The 26,773-nt window shown below is 36.1% G+C and overlaps 3 protein-coding genes across 4 annotated transcripts; all 3 read left to right on the top strand.

Moving 5' to 3' along the window:
- Window positions 1-7,671: 7,671 nt before the first annotated feature.
- LOC115967927 lies at window positions 7,672-9,680 on the top strand. Its single transcript, XM_031087085.1, has 2 exons — window positions 7,672-8,045; window positions 9,504-9,680. The coding sequence occupies exons 1-2, from the start codon at window positions 7,812-7,814 to the stop codon at window positions 9,666-9,668; spliced, it is 399 nt and encodes a 132-aa protein (XP_030942945.1). The 5' UTR covers window positions 7,672-7,811; the 3' UTR covers window positions 9,669-9,680.
- Window positions 9,681-18,624: 8,944 nt separating this feature from the next.
- LOC115967517 lies at window positions 18,625-24,430 on the top strand. Of its 2 annotated transcripts, none has more exons than XM_031086628.1 (4): window positions 18,625-18,694; window positions 18,890-18,961; window positions 23,213-23,364; window positions 23,454-24,430. In XM_031086628.1, exons 3-4 carry the CDS (start codon window positions 23,227-23,229, stop codon window positions 23,880-23,882), a joined length of 567 nt encoding a protein of 188 aa, XP_030942488.1. In that variant the 5' UTR covers window positions 18,625-18,694; window positions 18,890-18,961; window positions 23,213-23,226; the 3' UTR covers window positions 23,883-24,430. The 2 variants fall into 2 exon arrangements, with proteins under 2 accessions (XP_030942488.1, XP_030942487.1); XM_031086627.1 differs by having other exon boundaries at window positions 22,733-23,364.
- A 927-nt stretch (window positions 24,431-25,357) lies between these two features.
- Window positions 25,358-26,773, top strand: LOC115966738. Its single transcript, XM_031085908.1, has one exon. It carries the CDS (start codon window positions 25,358-25,360, stop codon window positions 26,771-26,773), a length of 1,416 nt encoding a protein of 471 aa, XP_030941768.1.

Here is a 26,773-nt window from a genome sequence, read left to right as displayed (position 1 = left end):
ATAGTGTGGGGGCAAATATTGTCTAAGGATAGCAATTTTGTGTCTCCAAGTTCTCTATTTTTTGTTTTGTTTTTGTGTTATCCTTGTTCTTCATTTATTACTTTGTGTATTATCCCCAACACTATAGCTCTCCTCCCCCCTAATTACTTAGAAAAAATATGCAATTTCCTACACTACAAAACACGAAAGCTATGTCAACTTGCTTACAATAAAAGAAAGAGAAGGGAGGTAGACCAGAGCGGTTGGAAGAAGAGAAGTATATTTTTCACCTTGTCTTATTGGGAGGATCACAAGTTGCAACTCAATCTTGATGTGATGCATATAGAAAAGAATGTGATAGACAATATACTTGGCACACTGCTAAACTTGAAGGATCAAACAAAGGATAATTACAAAGCACACCTTGACTTGGCGGACATGGGGATAAGGAGTGAACTTCACCTACAATGAAAAAGTGATGATAAGTATACTATACAGCCCGCTTGTTTTCATATGACTTCATCGGAGAAAGATGGTTTCTTGCAAGTTTTGAAGGACGTAACAGTGCCTAATGGGTATGCTTCCAATATCTCACGCCGTATGATTTCTGGTTTGAAGAGTCATGATAATCACATCTTGATGCAGCAACTTTTTCCCATAGCATTATGCGAGTCTTTGCCATCTCATGTTACTAGGCCTTTGATAAAGTTAGCTTGCTTCTTTAAAGAAATTTGTTCCAAAACCCTTATGGTTTTAGATATTGCGACTATTGAGGCAGACATTGTAGTGACATTTTGTGAATTGGAAAAGATATTTCCTCCATCATTCTTTATAGTGATGGTACATTTGGTCATGCACTTAGCTGCTAAAGCCAAGATTAGTGGTCCAGTGCACTACCGTTGGATGTATCTCATTGAGAGGTAAGACGTATGCAATATTATTGATCAACTACGAGCTTCATGTGCACGTTCGAATAACTATTGCCAATTATTAATCTTATAATTCCTTTATAGGTACCTCTCACACCTTAAGTCTTACGTACGAAATAGAGCTGCTCCAAAAAGGTCTATTGCTGAAGGATACATAGTAGTGGAGTGCTTAACATTTTGTTCACGGTATATGAAAGGAGTTGAAACTATATTCAATCAACCCACCAGGACGATTAAGGAGTCAACAGGGGCAGTTTCAATCATGACACTAAACAATAGAGAGTGGACCCAAGCCCATCGCTACATTTTATTCAATTTCGAAAACATCAACCACTTTCGTGAGTAAGTACTATGTATACCAATATGATTGCAAGCCAATCCAATGTATGTTAGGTCTATTAACCCTAATACAATTGCTTGCATGGGATGCACAAAAGATTGATCGAGGACGAACTCCAAAATGGCCACCATCGTATATCTGATGCCATTATATATATGCACCACATGGAGAAGTTTTGTAGTTGGTTTAGGTGTCACGTACATATGACATTTTCAACTTCTTAAACTTGTAACACTGTCCTAACAATAATTACTTGTACTAATAAGAATAATTTTGTTTGAATATGTTAGGTGATGTCATTGACTAGTGCTGATAAGGAAAGGGAGGGAGTTAGTGATACCCTTACTGCACTGTCCAAATGTCCATATAATTATATAAAGTGGCTGAAGCATTAAGTCATAAATGGCTTAAAATTTATGAGTTTAAACGATGAGGCAAACAGAAAAACGTAGAATAGTGGAGTTAGTGTTGCTACTGATGGTGGCATTACGTACTATAGTGTTTTAACTGATATAATCAAATTGAATTATTCTGAAAATATCAAACATGTGTTATTCAAGTGTAAATAGGTTGATGACTAAAATAGGAAAGGATATAAGACTGATGAATTTGGGTTTCCTATGGTGAACTTTACACACTTCATACATGGTGGGGATGAAATGATGGATGAACCATATGTCCTAGCATCTCAAGCTACACAAGTTTTTTATGTGGAAGATAAAAGGCACAAGGATTGGTATGTTGTTGTCAAAACTAAAGTTAGGGATGTGTTTGATGTCAGTATTGGTCCCCAACGTGATGAGGATGACACAGATAGTTTTTTCTGAAAATGTTCCGTACAATATAAGTACTAATGAGGTTGTGAGTGATAAGCTTGGTCAGGCTCGGGATGATGTAGAGGGAATGACAATTGATGCCTCTATCATTGCAGAAAGAGATCTTTATGAAATGGACAACTTAGATGATTGTGAGTTTATTAACGATGAGTCCAACAATGAAGATGACAACGAGGATGAGTACATCAAGGATGAGCAGTGTAATAGTTTAGTGGTGTATTATGTGTAATTATGTTACAATTATTAATGAAAACGTATCCATTCATGAATTTGTTGGAATGCCTCTGTGTAGTTTTTGATGAATTTGTTAATTCCTTTTAATGTTTTTAATTCCTTTAATTTTTACTTATTATGCATCCAATTCCTTCCCCTGTTCACTATTGGATTTGAAATTCATTTCCTATGAACTTGGATATATGTTTGTGTGGTGTTAGGGTTTCATTTCATCGTTGTTATAGTGTTTGGCAAAGAGAAGCTCTTAAACTTGGATATATGTTTGTATATATTGTTAGATATTAAAATGAGTTATTATACTTTGTCTTTTTGAGTTACATTGTATACAATTGATTGTTATCTATAATTAACATTTTCTTTGTCTTGTAAAGTTGTTGGATGCAGGAATGGGAAGAAAACGTCGATTGCAGCTTGTTCAAGTTGGCGAAGGATCGTCACGTTCACGACAAAAGGGGGAGGAGGAGTTGGAGGCCGGCCGCACTACTGAGCAGGCAAAAGCGAATGCAAGTGATGATGGGACACAACCCCTAAGTAGTTTACATGTCTTGAAATGTAATGTTTGATATTTATTACTAGATGCATAATTTTCCTGTTGTTGGACACAGGAATGGGAAGGAACCGTTGTTTGACGGTTGTTGAAGTTGGTGAAGGATCGTCACGTTCACGACAGAGCGTGTAGGAGGAGCTGGAGGCCGCCCTTACGGCTGAGCAAGCAAGAGCGGATACAAGTGATGATGATGAGACACAACCCCCAGGTAGTTTACATGTCTTGAAATGTAACGTTTGAGGATAAATACTAGATGCATATTTTTCCTGTGATGTGATATAAATCAAATCCACAAAAAACTTATCTATAAAGCTACAATCTTAAAAGAAATTAATCCATTAGCTAGCATCTCAATGTTCTTGAGGAAGTAACAAATTACAATCACAGAAAGTCATTAAAATACTTTTTAGCCAATAATAGTTTATTGGGTGATTACTTTATATATATATCTTGAGAGATTACTTTCTCTTTGCTATGAAGTTATCCTAGAAGATGCAGGCACAAGGGTCCACCCCTTTTATATTATAAGCTAACAAGGTCCATCTTACGAGTTTCATGATAAATAAAGTATCTACTAAACATGACAATCCCTGAATGCATGTCCTTAGTGAGGTATCACAAAACAAAAATAAAAGTTTAAATATTTAAAATCGAAACTTCAATAGTTGCGGTGGTAACCCTAGGTAAGTTTGGTGGATTGGATTGGATTGGGCAATTATGTAATATTATGTATAAATATTTTCAAGAGAAAATAATTGTGGTGCTATACATGCATACCATATATAAAAGCCCCTTATTTTTAATAATGAATTAGCAGTACAAATCTGGTTAAATTATAAATTGCATCGTTTAATTTTACCCAAAATTCAAGTCATTCATATAACTTTTAGTTTGTTCATTTCAATTTTCAGCCTTATAACTTCCATTTGTTTTAATTGTGGTCATTTCGTCCACTTCTCATTATAGGATTAGCAGTTAAGATTCCCAAAATGATGTAAGTTTGGTATTTTTGCATTTTCAAAATAATATCTTTTTAAGGACACCTAATGATACCATGTGATTGTGACAAACTTAACATAAGAATTACATTGAATAAAATTAAAAGTTATCGTATTGAAATAAATAAATTAGAAGTTAGAAGACTAAATTGAATTTATGACAAAGTTAGATGATGTAATCTGTAATTTAACCCAACAATTGTATGTAATGAAAGTAGACTTTAATTTCATAATTTTTGTGAGCCACTTGAAACTTTAATAGAGTTTCATCTAGATTAAATTATCAACATATTTGGGCTAAGGATAGCATGTAATGCATTTTCTATGGTACAACAAAGTCTTACCATATTTTCATAACATTGTTTTGAGTTGTTGTAGCCATAGAAGAACTCAAAAAGATGTCTATGTTTGAAGTGTTAGGCTAATTTAGAAATAACGTGAAAAAGAAAAAGAAAAATTAAAAATAGCTTGTGTGTCTAGGGACATTTTTCTTAACTAACTATAGAGATACTATTCTCCCTTTATCTTATTAGACTGATTTTACAAATTATAGAAAAATACTTCTTTTAAACATGCTTTTTATTATGTTCTTGAGATAACAACAATAGGCTGCCCATTGCTTCTTTTAAATTTATGAAAATATGAACAAGATAATTCACTTATTGTATTGAGTAATAAGTAAATTAACAAAACAAGTGGGGAAAAAAAGATTAACTAATAATATAGTATCAAAATGTCCACATTTACCAACAGCATACTCATGTTAGTTGAGCACTTGAGCTATATATAGTAACTTTACTCTGATTGTGAATTTTGAAATTTCATTCCTAATGGTGGTTTACCATATGCAGAAGATTTAGTTCAAGAAACCCCAGTATCCAATAATGGGAGTAAAAAGCGTGGGAAATTGCTGATGCAACGAATATGGAGTCTTCCAAAGAACATGAAAATTGAATGTGGGTTAAATGGACGCGGCCAACTGATTAGGGAGAGCGGACAAACATTCAAAAGGTGGTTGGGCACTTTTCGCCTCAATAATTACTTGTGCCCACTTGTGCCAGCTGCTTGGACGAATGTCCCGACTCACCACAAAGTATATTGTTGGATAGAGATTGAGGTAGTATCAAATTAAGCTAATTTTAATTGTCATGTATAGCCGTATGTGCGCAAAATGGCATTTTCAATAGGGTAGACTATTGCACTATGCTAACTCAATTTTTGCATTTCAGAAACAGTGGATCATTGACCCAGCTATTATCTGACCAACTGATCAAATGAACTGGGCAATGCGTCAACTAAGGGAATTGAGGAGGAATCGAAGGAGCAAGTTGAAATAGCAATGCTACAAAGATGAAATGATGAAAGAAGATGTCATTAAAAAAAAACCAGATTGGGTTGGCGAGCAGCAGTACAAAATGCTAGTAGACTATTGGTTTTTGGATAAAATACAGGTATCGCTCTTTTCTTGCTCTAATATCTTTTAGTGGTAATATACATATGATGGGGTATTTGAATTTACCAAGTAGAGTTTATTTAACTGATTTTTTTTTTCTTTTATTGTCGGGAATATGTTCGTAGACATTAAGTGAGATGAACAAGGTGAGTCGTGGTAAATAGATAGAGGTAGCAAGGTCTGGGCCTAGAAGTTTTGCCCAAACTGCTGACATCATGGTAAGAAATGCATTATACAACAACAAGCCAGGGTTTTAATATTATACTATTTTTTATTCAAATGTAACGAATATAAAGAGTTTGATGAAACTAATTTACTGATGAATCTGAGCATTTTGTGTGAATTAGTATGAAATTTTTAGCATTGCTTGCCTCATTAGTAAAATTTTGAAATAAAAACTAATGTCAAAAATACATGTGAGGTTTCATGTTGTGGCAGAGGAGAACACATAGTTGGGGTAAGGAGGACTTGCCTTTTTTGCATGTTCATGAGTGTTAATAGACATTTCTTGTGATATTTCCTATTCTTGATTAGTGATTTCATTAAGAATTATGTTTGCCACTTTTTTAGCAAGATATTGGTTTAGTATATAGCAATTGGTTGTTCTTTGAATGTGCTTTCCTTTGTTACCTTCTCTGTGGAAAACTAAATAGGTTGAAAGTCAACTCCAATACAATTGGCATGCATATGCACATAGGCGCATACATAAAACACATACCTTATCTTGTCTTCACTTTTTAAAATTTAAAAAATGTGAGTGCCTATCACTCGGTGCATAGCCCATAGGCCTAATTGATTGTATGTTGTAGAATTAATGGGGTAAATATTTCAATGTGAAGTTAGCATTGTTTAAGCTTATTACTCAATTTGTAACAAGTCATATGACCTTCTAAGACACGGTCTACATCCAACATGAAAAGAACCAATCGCAATAATAATGACCTAGGATGCCTAGCTAAGTGCAAATGAGAAAAAAAAAATTATGACCAAATGGCAACTCAAACCAAGGGTAAAAAAAAAAAGAACACATTATGGTAAATGTGATGTTATTGGTTTTTCATGTTTCTTCATTTTTTTTGTTCATAGTTTTGACCCAAAAAAAAAAAAGAACACATTATGCAAAATGAAAAAAAAAAAAAAAAAAACATGCAAAATTAATGCATGAAAATATGCAATAATGTACAAAGACCCCTAGGAGTGATTAATGCAGAGTGATAATGTGTGAGTATGTTTAAGGTTACTTTTTAGGATGCCTAGTTTATGGTTTTGACTCATAGACATACCTATCACACGACTGATTACAAAACTCATACTTGCATTTAAACTTAAGCTCATTTAACTTGTGCATGGTAAAAAAAAAAAAAAAAAAAAAAAAAACAATGCATGAATGTAATACTGAAGTACATAGACTTTTAGGACGTTCAAAATATAGGAGTATTGACACAAGGATACGGCAAACATTTTTCAAAATCTGTTTATGAACCATTTTCCTACAAACAAAGTAAGAATAAGTGAACCATTAAGTGCTGACTTTCTTTGTAACAACATATTAAAAGAAAATTGTGAAATTGTAACATTGCTTGTGTGTGTTGTTTTAGCACAAGTGAGCCTTTTTGTTAGAAATGAAATGGAGTAAAGAGTTACGAGAGACAAGATGATTGCATTAAAAATTGAAGCTTTGACAGCAAAAACAAGTGAGAGAGAGGAAATGTGAGGAAGTTGAGTGAAGGAAATTGGGTTGGGGTAGTAGCCAATATATAGAACTTTGGGATGGGGCTAGCTAGGGACTATTTCAGCCACTGTCACAACTAACTGTAATGGATTTTAAGAGTATTGGGACAAAAAACCGTGTGATACTAAGCATTCGCATAAAGAAAACAACAAAACTTGTCTTTTTAACGTAATAATCTACATTTTTTATTTTATTTTACATTATATTGCATGTTATGTCCCAAATTCCATTTGCTATGTTTGGTTGTCGATTGTCGCTTCATATCACCAATATAAATTTTCATTATCGTAATGAAACTGTTGAATATGATGTAGGCAAAAGACAGTGGGGCAACAATGAAGCGTGCAAATGTTTTTGCGAAAGTATACTGTACCAAAGATGGGCATCCTGTTAATCCTGAAGTGGGGGAGAAGATCGTAAGCCCTATATCGTAACCTACTTCTTTTGTATTTTATGTGTGAATTGTTTATAGCAAGTAATATGTTATTTGGTTCTTGTGTGAAAACAGGCTAAGATGAATCAAATTTTAACTCAAGGGGGCAGATCACTACGAGGAGAGCATGGTGAAGGAATCCTATGGTCGAAAGATGATGCGTATGCTCAAGTGATGGGTGTAGAACACTATGGACTTGTACGTGGGGTGGGTTTTGGACCAACCCCATCAGGAAGAAGTGGGTCCAACCTTTCATGCTATACATCGACTCCACCATCGTTAAGCGAAACAACCCATCGGATTATTGAATTGGAAACTTCGCTTGGATCTATGATGGACCAACTTTCCCATTCAGAGGAGAGGCATCAGGAGCAACTCGCCAAATTAGATGCGCGGCATAAGGAGCAACTCATTGAAGCAGATGCGCAGCATAAGGAGCAACTCGCCAAAGCACTAGCCCAATCAGATGCAAAGCATAAAGAGCAAATGGCAGAAATGATGTTGCACATGAGAGACATGTTAGCCCAACTTAGTCCACTTCTGCATTCTTCACTACCTTCTCAGGTACTAAAAATGTTGCATTTAATTTAATGAAAATTGCGTGTTTATTGCAATGCATTGTTATGTGCTACTAATATGATGTGTTTGATATATTTAGGATAACGCTGCATATAAATGAGGACTCTTCATGGATATTGAATGGCATTATTTTGTATTACTTTTTGGTTGTTCATGAAGGAATATTGTAGACATGAATATTATTTTGATATTATAGACAGGTTGATATGTAGACAAGTCAATCATGCCATTCAAAAATTGACAACCTTTTTTGTGAACAAAACTTTTTGGTTGAATCTCTTGTATATGTAGACAACTACATTGATGCTTTAACAATATAGAAGAGTCTAAGAGGACTAAATAGGAAGCCATGCATTGTTCTCACGGTAAGTTTGAAATATATAAATACCATTTCGTAATTTTTGGTTTTTTTTTTCTTTATTGTTATTTTAGTACTTTTTGCTAGTTCCATTTGTGTGATTTTGTTGGATAAGAATTTTTCCATTATCGCTCATGTTGATCATGGCAAGTCTACGCTTGCTGACAGGATTTTGGAACTCATTGGGACCATTAAGAGAGGTCATGGTTAGCCTTAGTACCTTGACAAGTTGCAGGTATATTAGCACTTTTAAAAGAGTTGTTTTTGTTGTTGTTTAGGAAAAACATGAATTGGGTATTCAATGAAATTTGTATTGCTTTCGAGTGGGCTTGTTTAAGAGTGATAAGTGAAGTATACTTGCTGAGTTGTCTAGGAAGAGACATGAATTGGGAATGATATGAAATTTATATTACTTCTAAGCGTATGATGCTTTTCATGGGTTTGTTTCTGAGTGAAGAGTGAAGTATATGCTTGCTAAATTGAGGGAGATACATAACTTGGGTATTCTATGGAATTTGTATTACTTTTGATGAGTTTGTTTCTGAGTGAAGTTATAGACTCTTCCTAGTTGGTTAGAATTATAAAAAAAAGAAAAGACGAGTATGCTTAGTTGTTTAGGAAGAAACATGAATTGGGTATTCTATGGAATTTGCATTGCTTTTGAGTTTGTGGTGCTTTTGATGAGTTTGTTTCCTACTGAAGTTTGAGTCTTCTTAGGTGATTAGAATGATAAAAGAGAAAAGAAAGGAGTTTGCTAAGTTGTTTAGGACCATATAAACGCACCCACTTTAATTGTAACATATTAAACAAATTTAGGCACCAATACTTGAAAGATGCAATGCTTCACTCCCATATATTCATCCTTAATTTGTTTGCTCCAAGCCACTATCATTTCTTAGAGAACTATTGAAAGTATAGAAGCTATATAAGATTGCATTTGGTAGTGCTAAAAAGTTGTCTAACTTCACTAATCATAGCGTTCAATTTTGAAAAAGTCAAGGTTTTCTTTATATGAAGTAACTTATGTTCTTCTTAGTTCTTTGCTTGGTTCGAAATAGCTGACTGCTGCCTTTATATTTTTACAGTGCCAAAATGGACATACACTGTGTTCTACCTATAAAACAAGGGTACAAAACTTATGCCCCACTTGCAGACAAGAGCTTGGAGATGGGAAGGCACCCCAAGAAGCATCCGGGATAGCCATAGGAAGGTTAGGGACAATCATGTGCATACCCAATGTTTGCAGTTGAGGTATCTCAAAATCATGTGCTGATGCTTGCTGCATCTTTTTGTGTCAAATGTACCCTAAACTTTCTTCCATTTTGTTGCTGTATTGAACTCCATATTCCTTAAAGATTGATTGAATCAACATTGTGACAGGTTTGAGAAAATTCTAGCTTGATATTTGAGAAATTCCGACTTGTTTAATGTGTGACAGGTTTCCTATAGTAGCATTTGTAAAACTTATAGTAGCGTTTGTAAATGCATTTGCCATCTGGCTAGAAATAAAATAAATAAATAAAAAAAAAGGGTTATAGCCACGTTTTAAAAACGTGGCTATAGGTGACAGCTATAGCTGCGTTTTTAAAACGCGACTAAAATATGTCTCCCACACGGAAACAAGTGACCTATAGCCACGTTTATAAACGCGGCTATAGATGTCCCCTATAGCCACATTTAAAAAATGCGGCTATAGATGTCCACTATAGCCGCATTTGAAAAATGCAGCTGGAGTATGTCCTATAATTACGTTTATAAAAAACATGGCCATTGGTCCTAGCTATAGCCGCGTTTGTAAAAACACGGCTATAGACCCCTTAGGTTTGTAGTTACAGATTTTAGGCCACAGCTGAAAACGCGGCTAAAAAAACATAACTATAGGCCGAATCGTCCTATAGCCACGTTTTTAGGAGCTATAGCTGGGTTTTAAAAATGCGGCTATGGGACTTTTTTTTGTAGTGCTATTGATTCTAATTAAGATATCTAGAGTTCAAATTTTCTCTCAATTAAAATACATCAAAATCAATAATAAATATCAAGTTCCCTAAGTAGCTTGGCATATCAAAATCGGCCTAACTTGGGCTACAAACTAAGCCAATGCTTCCCAAACTTGGCTCTGAACAACTAGTCGGGCATGATCCTAACCATGTCGAATCTCATTTGGGACACAAGATTAAGAGATAACCATACCTCAAAACTGTATTTAATTATGGTGGGTTTTCTATCATAACGTTTGGTAAGAAGTTAGGCTTTTAATTGGATTAGAAAGTACAAAATATAAATGGAGGCTCACAAGCTCTATTTTGATATACAATAAATAATTCATTTGCTTCTTTTAAATATCTAACACATTAAATTGTAGAACTGTTAAACTGTACAACAAAAACACCAGAATATTTTTTTTAATAATTCGATAGTTGCAATAGGGGAGAGAATATTTGAATCGTGGATATCTTAAACACTAAGAGGTGCCAACCAGTCAAGCTATAAAACTCTTGGCAAAATCATCCCAATTTTGTAATTATGCTAAAATATAATCTTTCCTAAAAAATCAAATGCTCCTCTTATCATTCTGCACCTAGGGAGGCTTTTTGCAGAAAATAAATCTTTCTTTAGAATCCACAAGCCTCACAACAAAAACAATCCAATTTTTGTTTTGCCTATGCTAAACGCAACAAAATCTTTTATTAATTAGCTAATCATTGTATCTTCCACATTAAGAAAAATTAAAAGAATCATTAGTATTGATAAGTAAGTCATTGATAAACATAAATAACAATTATTATAAATTTATAACTCACTATAATAATTTGAAGTGAGAGAGGTTATGCACTTGAGAACACTATTCACTAACTTTGTATAGGAGGACATCTAATAATTTTTGTGAAAAATGTTCCATTGAAATTTGGAAAAAAAAAAAAAAAACAATTGCCTTGTTTAGGCTTTGTTTATGTTAAATTTAGGATTTAGATCATCTAGATTTCTTAGGGTACTCTATCAAATAGATTTCTTTAAATTTTAACCATTTTTTAATAATTTAATGGTCTAGATTCTGTCATGTCAGCATTCCACTAACAATAATCTTAATTATTTTGTTTGCAACATTATTTTATTATTTTAAGAATATTGTTAGTGGAATGTTGACATAGCAGAATCTTGACCATTAAATCATTAAAGAGTGGTTAGGATTTAAGGAAATCTAGAGGATCTGAATCCCTTTTGTATAGTTTAATGTTTATTGTTCGATAGTTTGTTCGATTTTGATCCTTCAGAACTTTAAAACTTAACAGTTTAGTATTTCCTCTATTTTTTTGTTTGTGTGACTAACAAAAATTAAAACTTAACAGTTTAGTATTTCCTCTATTTTTTTGTTTGTGTGACTAATAAAATGTTGAAGCATCCCATACCTAAGGGATTAAAATTAAATTGACCTCATATTTAAGGCACTAAAATCGAACTAGCCTTATATTTAATGGACTAAAATTGAAAATAGACAAAAAGTAATAAATGGATGAAAAATACACTAAAGAATTAAGTTTTATATTTTAAAATTTTGAAAGACTAGAAAAGTAAAGGAAAATAAATACAATTCATTTATTATTAAATAAGATAAACCAATCAAAATAAGTTTACGCAAAAACACATCTTTAACTTTAAAATAAAAAATTCAATAGCATTGTTAACTTAACTGACACAAATTATAGGAATAATAATGAAACCGAGCTATCCCTAACCAGGATAAGGGGCGTTCTCAAGTAAGGGTAGTTAACTCTCTCTTCCTTGTAGTAAGCAATTTCCCTTCTTTGTATGAAGGATGATGTGTTCTCTAGTATTCTTATATACTTAGAGATTTGGTGTGCACCGTATTGTCTGGTTTAGTTATCTATAGATTTAGTGTGTTTCTTTTATTTCTCTAGTTTTGTCTATTTCTTTGTCCTTTGTTATCTTCACTGTTCAATGGAGGAATTATCTACTCGGTGGAAGAAATTAACTTTGTCTGAATCTAAGGAAAATCGGGTTGTCTTGAGATCTAGTAGCAAGAAGAGGGAGTTTGTTCTTGCAGGAAAATTTTTCACTCGTAGAACTCTCAATGTTGAGGCGGTTGCAAAAACTTTCAGACCATTGTGGCATATGAAGGGTGGTTTCAATGTCACTATTGGAGGGGAAAACATTCTTCTGTTTGCTTTTGAATTGGAGGTTGATGCCGAAAGAGTTATTCAAGGCGAACCTTGGGCTTTTGATAGACATCTTGTTGTTTTTGAAAGGTTTGATGGTTATACTTCGATTCAATCTTTGGGGTTCAAAAAGACCGCTTTCTGGGTACAAATTCATAATCTACCTTTCTCTCTACAAACAGTTGACACTGCTATCAGTATTGGTGAAACTATTGGTTCTGTTATCAAACCGAAAGATTTGGGTGAAATGTTAGGGGAAAATTTTATGCGATTAAGGGTAATTGTTGATGTTTCAAAGCCTTTGTGTAGGGGAAGAAAGATCTCTTGGGATGTTAATTGTGAAGGTTGGGCTGCATTCATGTATGAGAGGTTGTCTAATATCTGTTATTGGTGCGGTTCTGTATCTCATGATGATAAGGATTGCTCACTATGGCTGCGTAGCAAGGGTACCTTAAAAATAGAGGATCAGAAATTTGGTCCATGGATTTGGTTTCCTCTTTTTAATTCGACAAAGAAGGCTTTTGTTGTAGTTAAAGGATATGATACTATGAACTATGGTATGGAGGGATTGATGACCTTCCAAGGGACTCGTGTTGTTCATGATGCGTTTGAGCCTCATTCCCATTTGAATAATCTCTCTACCCCGTCTACTTCTCACATTAATTCTGATGATGATATAAATCCACTTGAAGGAGGGAGTATGGAGGATAAGGTTAATGTTTCTTCGTTGGTGAGGAATTCAATGATGCTGTTGGAGGATGGTACGCATGCTGCAGAGGAGTATCTGAGTTTTAAGGAGCAGTTACGTGCATTGGATAAGGAGATTAACTACTCCCCTAGGTCTTTTAAATTGAAACCTGATTTTCGTGGCTTTCATTCAGTGGCTAATCCTTTAATTTCTCATGCCACTTCATCTTTGGATGTGTCAACACCATCTGTACCTATGCAAAAGCAAAAATCAGATTTTATTGGACATGATGCTGGACGTGAGATGGACTCCTTGGATTTCAATCGGACTGGCTTTCCTTCAATCAATATTCCTATAATTTCTCATGACACATCATCTGTGGACGTGTCAAAGGCACCAGTGCATGCGATCAAGAATAACTCAGATTTCATTGGGCATGAAGTTGAACGTGAAGTGGACTCTTTGGAGACAACTAGGGCTGATAAATTTAAAGTGGGCTGGACTCCCATTAATAAAGAAAAGTAAGGCACATGTGGGAGACCAAAGAAATCTGTACAGGAAGCAAGGTTTAACACTGCTACTTTAACTCTTTCATCCCCTAGCAAATTTGCTCAGCCTACCCGTAACACTAAAAGAACATGGAAACGAGTTGCCGTTGAAACTTTGAACTCTTTAGAGACAAAATATGGGAGTCTTGACTTGGGGGGGAAACGAAAAGGGGCTGAAAGTGAAGAACATCACTCTATTACAGAAGGAAAGAAGCAGAAATTTGAGGTAAGCTTCAATACTTAAACGGCGGAGGTTGCTTAACAGCCCCGCTGAGCACAATGAGTCTTTTAAGTTGGAACTGTCGGGGGCTTGGGAACCTCTGAACAGTTAATGCCTTGGCAAAGGTGGTTAATAAAGAAGAGTTCATTTTAGTTTTCCTTATGGAAACAAAATTGAAAAAAGATTGGCTGGAGTTAATTAAGGAAAAATGTAGAATGAAAAATTGTTTTGTTGTTCCAAGTATTGGAAATAGTGGTGGTCTTATTTTGTTGTGGAAAGATGATTTAAGGGTTGATGTACAAACTTTTTCTCAAAATCATATTGATGCTTGGGTGGATGGTGGAGAACTTGGATGGTGGCACTTTACAGGTTTCTATGGTCATCCTGTTACACCTAGGAGGCATGAATCTTGGGCTAAATTAAAACAATTAAAAGGTACATCTTCCTTATCATGGCTGGTTATTGGTCATTTTAATGAGATTGTTGGTCTTTTGGAGAAGGAGGGTGGATGTATTCGTCCTAGAAAGCAGATGGAGGATTTTGTGTCAACTATTGACTATTGTGGATTATGTGATTTGGGTTTTATTGGGTCTAAGTTTACTTGGATCTATCAAACAACTTGTGGTGTTCAAATAAGAGAAAGATTGGATAGAGCTTTAGCTAACTTGGAGTGGAGGTCTCTTTATCCCATGGCAAAGCTTCATCATTTGTCTTCTTTGGTTTCAGATCACTCTCCATTATCTCTTCACTTGATTCAATGGCAAAAGAAAAAAAGAAATAGAAAAATGTTTAGGTTTGAATCAATGTGGTTGAAGGATTCAAGGTGTGAAATGGTTGTTAAGGATGCATGGGAGTGTGGGCAATTGGTTGGGTCGGATTGGGTTCTCCAAGAATGTTTGGAGCGGTGTAAGATTGATTTATCCGCTTGGAATGTTTCTGAATTTGGTCATGTGGGAAGGACTATTGTGTAGCTTCAAACACAATTAGAGTGGTTAGAATTGCAACCTGTTTCTAAGGAAATAGTGGAAGCATTGAGACATACTCGAATTGAGTTGAATTGTTGGTTGGATAGAGAGGATGATATGTGGCAGCAACGATCAAGGATTAATTGGTTCCAAAATGGTGATAGAAACACAAGCTTCTTTCATGCCAAGGCATCCGCAAGACAAAGGAAGAACTTTATGAATGGGTTATTAGATGATGATGGGGTTTGGTAGGTTGATGAGGATAAAATGGCGGAGATAGCAATTGGGTATTTTGGAGATCTTTTCTCAACGAGTAATCTGGTGGAATTTTTTGAATTACTCCTTGCCATGAAACCTAAAGTAACTCAAGGCATGAATGATTGGCTGGTTCGCCCTTTTGTAGAGAGTGAAGTCAAAGGAGCTTTGAAACAAATGTACCCACTGAAGGCACCAGGACCGGAAGGGATGCCTCCTCTTTTCTTCCAACATTTTTGGAGCACTAGTGGTGTGGTGGTCACCAAAACGGTACTTGATTTCCTTAACTTTGGTATTTCTCCGCCAAATTTTAATGACACCCACATAACTCTTGTTCCAAAAATTAAAGAGCCAAAAAAGTTAATTGATTATAGGCCTATTAGTTTGTGTAACGTTGTGTGTAAGATTGCATCAAAAGCTATTGCAAATAGGCTGAAACGAATTTTACCCTCAATTATTAGTGACACTCAAAGTGCTTTTGTTCATGGAATGTTGATTACAGATAATGTATTGGTGGCTTTTGAAACAATGCACCATATTAGTCAGAAAAAGGGGGGTAAGATTGGGGAAATGGCTCTTAAATTAGATATGAGTAAAGCTTATGATAGGGTGGAGTGCGTTTGGTTGAATAAGGTCATGGAGAAATTGGGTTTTGCTAATAGGATTCGGGATTTGATCATCAGATGTGTTTCTACGGTCACTTATTCAGTAAAAATTAATGGGGTACTGAGGGGGCACATTATTCTATCTTAGGGGATCCGTCAAGGAGACCCTTTATCACCTTATCTTTTTCTTTTGTGTGTAGAAGGTTTGTTTGCTTTGATTCAATCAGCGGTGGATAGGGGTCTAATGGAGGGGGTGAAAATTTGTAGAGGAGGTCCGAGATTGTCTCATTTTTTTTTTATAGATGATAGTTTGATTTTTTGCAAGGCAACACTTGAGGAATGTGATGAATTACAAAGATTGCTTGGGGTGTATGAGAAAGCTTCTGGTCAACAATTAAACCGTGCAAAAACTTCTTTGTTTTTCAGTAGTAATACCTCAAGAGATGTCCAAGAGGAGATAAAGACTTGGTTTGGTGCCCAAATAATCGAGCAACATAAGAAGTATCTTGGTTTACCTTCTTTGGTTGGGAGAAATAAAAGAACTACCTTCAATGCTATCAAGGAGAAATTGGGAAAAGTGTTCGCGGGTTGGAAAGAGAAGTTACTTTCAAAGGCGGGGAAAGAGGTTTTAATTAAAGCAGTGGCCCAAGCAATATCGACTTATACAATGAGTTGCTTCAAACTTCCAGACTCGCTTTGTGATGATGATGATTAGAAATTTTTGGTGGGGACAAAAGAAAGAGGAGAAACAGGGTTGGGAGAAAATGTGTCAACCTAAGTGTGATGGAGGAATGGGATTCAAGGATTTAAAATTATTCAATAAGGCTTTGCTTGCAAAACAGGGTTGGAATCTTCAAATGGGCAGCAACTCTCTTTTTTATAGGGTTCTTAAGGCTAAATACTTCCCAACTTGTGATTTTATCCATGCCTCGATTGGAAATAATCCCTCCTATACTTGGAGGAGTTTGATATCTGCCCAAAGCCTAGTTAATGAAGGTTTACGATGGAGGGTTGGTAATAGAGCAAATATAAAGGTTTGGCAAGATAAGTGGCTGCCATGGGGTTTGACTTATAGGGTCACTTCTCCAAGGTTGTTCATGAGTCTTGATACAAGGGTTACTGATTTAATTGATTTACACACAGCAAAATGGAAGAATGATGTCTTTGATTGTCTTTTTCTACCTTTTGAAGCTGACTTAATTAAAAGTATTCCTTTGAGTGTCACTTTGCCGGAGGACAAATTGGTTTGGGCTGTAACTAACAATGGAATGTTCTCTATTGGGAGTACGTATAAATTGGCAGTGTCCATGTTCATATCCAAGTGTCGTGGTACTACTTCTGATGGTACTTTACTAAGAAGATTTTGGAAGAAACTGTGGTCATTGTCTATTCCTCATAAGGTGCGTCATTTTTGTTGGCGTGCTTGTTGTGACACTTTACTGACAAAAGTCAAATTGATGAGGTGTAATGTTACTGCTGAATCTCTGTGTGTTTGCTGTTTGGAGAATGCTGAAACGAATGGCCATATTTTCTGGGGTTGTCCGACTGCACAGGAGGCTTGGTCTGCTTCAAAGCTGACTCTGATGCCTCCTAATGCTAATATTGACTCATTCCAAGATTTGTTATGGCTTGAACTGATGACCAATGATGCTGGGGATATCAAATGTTCAAAGCTGGTGATGGTTGCTTGGAAATTATGGTGCAATAGGAATGAAATTTACCATCAAGGTGAAGCTAAAACCGGACTGGAAGTGGCTCGCTCAGCAGCAAATTATTTGCAGGAATTTTGGTCGGCAACTGAGACACATGAAGCCTCTGCCTCTGATCTGATTCAGCCTCTCGGTGACAACATGAAATTCTTCAAAATTCTGACTGGGTCCCTCCTCACTCGGGTCAATGCAAGATAAATGTTGATGGTGCTCTTTTTCCCACAAAGAAGTTGGCTGGCGTTGGTGTGGTCATTAGAGATCAGCAAGGCAGATTATTGGCTGCATTATGCAGAAAAATTAGAGCTCAAATGAGGGCACTTGAAGTTGAACCCAAGGCATATGAAGCTGGGGTTTTGTTGGCCAGACATTTGGGGCTGAGGAATGGTGTATTGGAAGGAGATTCTCTGATTATTTCTAATGCCCTCAAGAATGTTGTACAGTCTCCTACTTCAGTTGCAGCCATTGTGGAAGGAATTCATGTTTTGAGTCCGGATGTTGGGATAGTTGGTTATTCTCATGTACGAAGGACTGGTAATAAATCAGCCCACATTCTAGCACGACAAGCTCTAAGTTTTGTCAATGATGTAATTTGGATTGAAGAGATTCCTTACTGTATTCAGCAAGCTCTTATCTATGATGTACTTGTTTCTTAATGTTTAATAGGAGTAATATTTCACTGTGTGTTCTATCAAAAAAAAAAAAAAAAAAACTTTAACTGACAAACATTTTTTTGATATTTCGAACAGCATCTTTTTGGGTGGCGCATCGTGTTTCAAGAACTTTATGACAGCAAAACGATACACGATAAACTCTTTCAAGTCTTAACCGCTAAGTAAGTTTACGCAAAAACACATCTTTAACTTTAAAATAAAAAATTCAACAGCATTGTTAACTTAACTGACACAAACATTTTTTTGATATTTCGAAAAGCATCTTTTTGGGTGGCGCATCGTGTTTCAAGAACTTTATGACAGCAAAGCGATACACGATAAACTCTTTCAAGTCTTAACCGCTAAGCATTCCTTCTCTATGTAAACTATAAGGACACAATGACATTATAGAGAGAGAGAGATTAAATAGAGAAACGGATAAGGCCTGGGAAACTCAAAAGGTTAGGCATGGTTACCATGGTCTTAAGCGGGATATATATATATATATATATATATATATGTTTTTTTGCCACCGCCTGGAATCTGGACCTCGCCTCATATATTCGTTTTTCTTGTAGAAAGAAAGAAACATGTTATCTTCCTCATTATTAAATTAAATTTATGTCTCTCTCAGTTCTTCTCCGTCTTTTTTTCAGTTTGTTTTCTGAGGTCGAGCTGAAAGATCTTCTTCTGGGACGAATTGAAAGATTATGATTATCCCTCATCAGGTTTTTTGTTTTTTTAATCTATATAATTTGTTTCACTCTGTTTTAAATTACTATATTCGACCTTCACTAAACTGCAATTCTTTTTGTTTTTGTGTGTGTATGTATATATATATATGTTTTTTTTTTTTTTTTTGGCTGTTTTGATTAACTTAACAGTTAGAAGTTGGATTCTAGTTAACTTAATTAGTAAAAGTGTTTTGTGGTCGAATAAGAGACTAGGGTTTGAATCCCGCCTACGCTAACCATTAATTGGTATCTTGACTTAATAAGAAAAAACAATCATCAAGGAGTGAATGATATGAGTTAAAATTTTATGGCATGTATTAAAAAAAAAAACAGTTAGAACTTAAAATTTGAGGTCTTGGCTTTTGTGTTAAGTTGTATTTCCTCTCATAATTGTAGAATTATTGCATACACATACATAGATACATACCGAAAGAGAAAGAAAAAGAAAAATAAAATAAAATCCCAATTAGTTCAATTGATGGAACCCATAATATATATGTTCATGTTGGTAATTTACCAAGAACCTAACAACCAATTTCTGATAAAATTATTTGTGTTTTGCATATAATTAATTACACTGATAAAAAAAGTACTTTGTACACTTCTGGGAAATGATTTACACCTGAAACCATCATGGACAAGGTATATATGGTAGGGATGAATGTGTTTTGAGTGTGGATCTTAATAGGTTTATGCCATATGAACTTGTGGTATGTCTAGATTTGTAAAATTCAGCACTTTTTTTAGTTCATTCATAAAACTGGTTTGTTTTAAGGTATTATGATGTAGCCATGGAAGGTCAATTTGTTACTAGTTTGCAAATTCGTCTATTCAGGATTATAATGGGGTCCCCATGTGAAGTCCAATTGAAATACAAATCATGCAGTTTTAAAGGTTTAGTTATGTGTTTTAGGATTAAAACCATTTTAATTTTGGGCTTTTATTTTACATGTTACAGTCATTTTTGTAATCATGGTCAAAGCCGTCATTTCAATAACTACTGCAAATTAAGGGTAATTAGGTAATTCAATTGAGTCTCGGATTAGATCCTAAGTATCTTTGGTATATTTTCTTTGAGTCAAAGTTAGCCTTTTATCACCTTATTAGGATTTTAGTTTACTAGTCTAATTAGGAGTTTGTTTACTAGTCATAGTAGGATTTCTAGTTATCCTAAAAAAAGTTAAGATCTAAAGTCTTATGCATCTTATTATACTGAGTTGATTAATAAAAATATTGAGCATTTTGAGTATTGAGGCTCACTGACCTTATTGTTCTTTTTCTTCTTTTCGCTTCTCTTTTCTTATTATCTTTCTTGTGTTACTATTCAAGAGTGCTGCTGATACAGCCCCTGAAGAGTATAGATTTCTCACTTTCCCTTCTTCCTTAGTAGAACATAATATATGGGAAGACAGATTCGCTTAGCTTATGTCTAGATTTACGATAAGACAAAGTAGGGTGTGTAGTAATTTTAAAAAATGGTAGCTTGGTCTCTTATGGAAAATGGTTGTTTGAAAACAGGAGTCCTAAGGGATACCTCTCACAAGTGAAAATGCATGTCTTGGCTTTCTAAATAACACCCATGAAAATAGCTTGTTAGAGATTAGTAGAAAGAATTATCTTTTGAATGACCTTTTGCTTAAGGGATGCTTATAGTTATCTCCTTTTATAAGTTGCAAATTTTCCAGTTGCATTTTAAGAGAAACCTACATTGGTTTTTTGGTATGTGTTTTGTGGACATCAAATGAAAGCTTAAGTATGTCATTCCTTATTGAGGGAGGATAAACTGCTTAACCCGTCAAGGGTGAAAAGTCCTTGGATTACCCGGTAACTGATTCTAATGGGTGCGATCAATTACCCATAGGAGTTTGAGTAACAGTGAACAATTGTCATGGTTTATGCCCTATGTTAGGGGTGACGGATTCTTGACATATAGTGCCTTTAACAAGATGATATTCATTTTTAAAATAACTTAAACAAAAACCAAGCATCCTATATCTTTTGGGCTTCGTTAGATCTCATATCTTTTGGGCTGTGTTAGGAACTCAAAGCAAGCTTCCACAAAATTACTAAATTAGTGTTACTAACCAAAGGAGGATAGCCAGTAATGTACTGATTTTTGTTTTAGATTTTAATTTAAAATTTAGTACTATTTGTGTCAAGATTTTATACGATATTGATTTAAGAGTGTGCTTCACAATGGAGTGTTTCTAGTCAACTCCATTTGTAATTGTGCATGTTCCCGACCATCATTTGACAATATATATACAGTTTATCTTCTAAATATGTGCCTTGACATTCATTTCTGCTAGATAAATGTGCAGCTTTCACATCGTTACCTATCAAAAAAAAAAAAAAAATGTGCAGCTTTCTAGTAAACTCCATTTGTAATTGTGCATGTTCCGGACCATCATTTGACAATATATATACAGTTTATCTTCTAAATATGTGCCTTGACATTCATTTCTGCTAGATAAATGTGCAGCTTTCACATCGTTACCTATCAAAAAATAAATGTGCAGCTCTCAACCATGTGCAGACATAGTCATAAATTGCCCATTAGGGTGTGTTTGTTTTGGGTGAAAATCACTTCCGGAAATGAAGCTGTTCGGTTGGTTCGGAAAATTCTATTTTCCGGAAATTGAAATCCGTTGACCGAAAAAAAATGCCTTTGACCACGGAAATCATTTTACACTTCCATTTTCCCTTCAAAGTGTTTCCGGAAAAAGAGAGAGAGAGAGAGAGAGAGCGAGCGCGCGCGAGAGGAGAAGTTACATTCCAGTCAGTCCAATGATCGCCAGCGAACTCCGAGCTCCAGTCCGCGCCGATCTCGCGAGCTCCAGTCCGACGACCGCAAAGCGTCGATCGCGATCTCGCGAAGATCGAGATCACGCCGTCGCGAGATCGCGCCGTCAATCACAATCTCGTGAGATCGAGATCGCGATCGACAGCGCAATCTCGCAAAGCATCGATCGCGATCTCGCCTTTGCGAGATCGCGCCGGATCGAGATCGTGATCGACGGCGAGATCGCGATCGTTGATGATTTTTTTCCTGGGTTTGTCTTTTCCTTTTTCTTTTCCAAACACCAGAAAATATTTTCTGGAAAACTTTTTGAAATGCAACCAAACACATGAAAACATTTTCCTTTCCGGAAAATAGCATTTCTGGAAAATGGAATATTTTCCGGAAATGTTTTTACACGAACCAAACAAGTAACAAGACATCAATGCTCAATTTTTTCTTGAGTTTTTTTGTTCTGTCATTGATTTTCATTTCTCTCATCTTCTTCGATTTATTATAAAATGTTTTGATATATTATATGAAGTAACAATACAATGACTGTATTTTAAAAAAAAAAATTATATAGAAAATCAACAATTCAATTACTAAAATTGGTTTTGCTTACTTGATACATGATGGAATTTCATGACTGGACAGACAGTTACTAAATCCCTTCTCCTTTGATTTGCTAATCTATACCTGCTAAATCAGTGGCTTCACTGCAAGCAAAGATTCCAATAAATTCTCACCCCCAACCCCCTTGATTTGATCTCTGATATTACATGATCATGGCAAATAGGTATTTGGGATATGTAGATGAGTTTGTAGAGTATAAAGAAACTACCCATGATCTGTATCATTATCTTTAAATCGTCTCAGGTTTGTTTGAATAAGGATGTAACTGCAAGTAATGATAAATATACATCAGCTATTGGTTTATTTTTCTTGCTAAGCGAATAATGGAAATTTATTGGATTGTCTGACAGGTTAGGGCAGTGGATGGTATAATTGGTCGCAGCTCATGGTTCAGTTAGTACTTACTGTTCAATAAGTTGGGTTTGGATTTTGGTGTATTTTTCTTAGAATAGGCACACAACATGCCGTGTTTTATCGAACTAGTGACTAATATTGATTTAACAGGAATTGTTGCCAAGCAAAGCTATTGATAATGCTTTGATACAAATAAGAACTCTTTGGATTTTTACTAAAATTAAAATTAAGTTCCTTTAGCAATGAGAACTATAGACCAGTGGATGATTTAGTATAATTTGACTGTACAATTTCATAGTATCAATTTTGGTATCGGAGCTTTACCTCGAGGATTGGTAGAAGGATTGGTGCAGGCACTTGTATTGTGGCATTTCCTTGTAATTTTTGGTAGTTTCTAGGGCCTCTTGTCTTTAAATAAATAGATAAATATATCATAAACAATATATTTCGCAACAAAGAATGTTCATTTTCAACAGGATTCATATTTTACATGATGAGTACACCTGTGGATTCTAAAGAATCTGATGAGCTGAAATGCACCTGTGGGCTTCCTGCAAAACTGAGAGTATCTGAAACTCCCAAGAATCCATTTAGGTTATTCTATAATTGTTCCAAGGGTTTTCATGACGTAAGTACTTCGTTCTTTTCATGTAATTGAAAATTTTTTTGGTTAAGATTTCTGTTGATTTGCATTATTTTTGTTCTTAACGCTGCTAGCAATGTGAATATTTCCACTGGGCTGATGAACCAGCTGCAACTGGTGATAGACAAACTGATGAGCTAAATCTCATTCGCAATGTGTGCATTCAACTACAACGAAGAATGGGTAAGATCGAAGAAGAACATGAGGATGAGAAGACTATCTGGAATGAAGAAAAATCTGCTCTAATGTCACAACTATCAACTGTCCAAGCTGAGCTAGATGAAATGAAGAAAAGAATAAAGATGGCAAATGAATCTGATCTTATGCCCCAAGTTGATAAATTCTCCAAATCAGATGATGAGGTAGATGATGCAATAATCATACATACTGGTGCGGACACGAGGTACAAGCCCCCAATTACACACACGTATAGGAGGAAGAGCAAAAAGAAGACGGCCCAGCTTGTGGCCTTATGGATGGAGCATACTAGTTATTGGGCTTGAAATTAAGCAAGCCCGAACATTTAATGATTAGGGCTTCTTTAGGGTTTTTATTGTTGGCTATTTAAACAATTTTTCAGATTATTGTAAGACAGTTTTTGGAGAATTATTAAAAATAAACGTGTGTTTTCTTTCACTGGTGCCGACTCCAGTTTGCTTGGTGCTGACTCCAAGCAGCCCTTAGGTGCTGACTCCTAGGGTTTATCTTTTGTTCTATTGTTAGTGTGGTTGTCCTACGTCAGTTTTGGTATCAGAGCAAACTTCCGGTCCATACAACACAACCGTAGACAACCAATAGAAAGCAAAACCATCAAAAAAAAGCAAGCCAGCCAAATATGTCAGTACCTTTCAAGTATTTGCCCCATGAGATCTTGAACAAACCCAAATCAGCCCCGGCAATCCGTGTATACCCCGCAGCCCCACATGAGTTTTTCATCCCCAAGCCAACAGAGAAGCCAGTGACGCCTCCCAAGCCGATGACCACCATCTGTGCCCGCCTCTGATCACAGAACCCACACCCACAAGCCCAAAAAAAAAAAAAAAAAAAAAAACCCACGCAAGCCATCAGCCACCAGCCAAGACCCACAAATCAACCCTCAGCTGCCGCAGCCCATCAACCACCAGCTGCAGACAGATCAGCCACCGCCGTCGACACCATCTTCGCCCCTGACCACTGCCGCTGAGGACGTCAAGCCACCGCCAATGCAAGCCCCGAGACAGGCAGCTGCCACTTCGTCGCTGCAATCTTCCCCGTCTTGCGCCGCCGCCGTCGTCGACAACTAGCACCGCCGTCCATCGCCGAGCTGCTCACGTTGTCTCTTTTAGTTTCTGTGTTTTCTTTTCTTTAGCGTAGCTTGTGTTCTTTGTTAGAGTCGGTCATTTGAAGTTGTTTTAAGGTCTGTAGCCTCTTAAGTCCATCACAGCAGTGTAGTTTTATTATTTTGCAAAAAAAAAAAAAAACGTGATGTTGCTGCCAGCCCATTACACGTATGGGCAAGTTGTTATTTTTGTCACAGATCCATTTTGTCCTATTAGACCCACTCACGTGAGGAATCAAGTGCAGTAAGTTAGCTACGGACAAGGGTACGGTTCTTACTCTCTTTTTGGTGGATTCAGTTTTGTCTCATTGAAATATTATCTTTATATTTTTTATGTGCATATCCCACCATATATTATTGGCCTACCCATTTTGTGCCCAAATTAGCTATTTTATTATTTGTGCTTTGTACCCATTCTAAAAAAAAAAAAAAAACTTTGAAATATTTGATCCTCATTATTAATTGTGGAGCTTATTGAAAATTGACTTTTATTTGGGCTATCTCTCAATATTGTGAACTCTGTCACTACTTGACTGCAATTTCTTCACATGCACTCTTGCCTGACCCTAATTTTAAATTGAGAATTGGTTACTTGAACTTTTGTGAATCTCAATTGCATTCATAAATATAATGTGCATGCATCTACGTAGTGGTCGCATCATGTCAAACTCTGAACATCAATCCACTTCTGAGTCTAGGTCCTCCTTAGAGCAAACCATAGATGACCTAGCAAAAAATGTCCGTAATTTAATGGATAGGGTTGATCAAATTGAAGCATCTCAAAGAGAGACCGTTAACCATGAAGGAGATAACCTGCTTAGGCAAAATCACCACGGTTACTTTCATAGGGTTCCAAACTTTGAACATGATCACTATAATCACAATGACCCTAGGGATTATGATGATAGAATGTTCAAGGAAAAGATAGAAGCACCCACCTTTGACGGCTGCCTGGACCCATGGGTTTTCACTGATTGGTTACGTCAGATGGATAAATTCTTTGACTACTACCATTGGGCTGAGAATAAGAAAGTGAGGTATGCTAGGATGAAGTTAGTTGGAAGAGCCGACCTTTTCTGGGAGGACCTTGAGGATAGCATTAGGCGACGACATGAGCCCCCCATTACTGATTGGCTTGAGATGAAGGGTGCACTCTCAAGGAATTATCTTCCTTCAACTTATAGGAGCTCCCTCCTTGAGGAATGGGATCGCCTAAGGCAAGGCACTACTCCTGTGACTGAGTATATAGAAAAGTTCAAGGAGTTCAAGAGGCGAATTCGAATAGTCGAGGAAGAGGTTGTCACACTCAATAGGTTTAAGAAAGGTTTAAATGCTAACCTACTAGGCGAGATTATCACCCGTGGAGTCACTACCTTAAGAGAAGCATATGACCTTGCTAGGAATTGTGAATTAGCATCCAAATCTATCTTTTGGCGACGTTCTGAGCCCCGAAATGTTCCCGCCAACCCTCAACCTTTTGGTAGCAAACCTAGACTTGCCTTACCCCCTAAGGTCAACCCCAATAGCACCCCACTAGAAAAAGAGGACAAGGGAAAAGGTGTGGTCAATGAGCCTTCAAGATTAGGATCTCGCCTCCAATGCTTCAAATGCAATGGGGTTGGACACATCGCTGCTAGATGTCCCTCTAGGACCCTTGTCATTCAAGAGGGTGATGAAAAGGTAGAAGATGTTGAGGAGCTAGTGTATGATCCAAATGTTGAAGAAACCCAAGATGTTGAAGCGGAATGGGAAGATGATCCTAGCTATCTCGCATGCATTAAAGCCATTTCTCCCCAAGTTGATGACTCCAAGAACTTTGGTGTCCCTAGAGTGAATGTGGTAAGGTGTGCCTTGGCAGAGCAAAGAGACACTGATGATTGGCAAAGGAGTGCCATCTTTCAAACTTACACTAAGTGTGGAGACAAAACTTGCAAGGTTATCATAGATAGTGGAAGTTGCATTAATGCAGTGTCTTCTAATGTTGTTTCCCGCCTAGGCTTGAAATTGACCCCACACCCTAACCCATATAAAGTTTCTTGGGTGGATACTTCCTCCATAGCCATAAAAGAAAGATAA

This window comes from Quercus lobata, chromosome 11 (genome assembly GCF_001633185.2).
Source record: "Quercus lobata isolate SW786 chromosome 11, ValleyOak3.0 Primary Assembly, whole genome shotgun sequence".
In the NCBI taxonomy this organism is placed as follows: Eukaryota; Viridiplantae; Streptophyta; class Magnoliopsida; order Fagales; family Fagaceae; genus Quercus; species Quercus lobata.
Note: the sequence above shows the minus strand (reverse complement) of the source record. Positions and strands in the feature narration are given on the sequence as shown.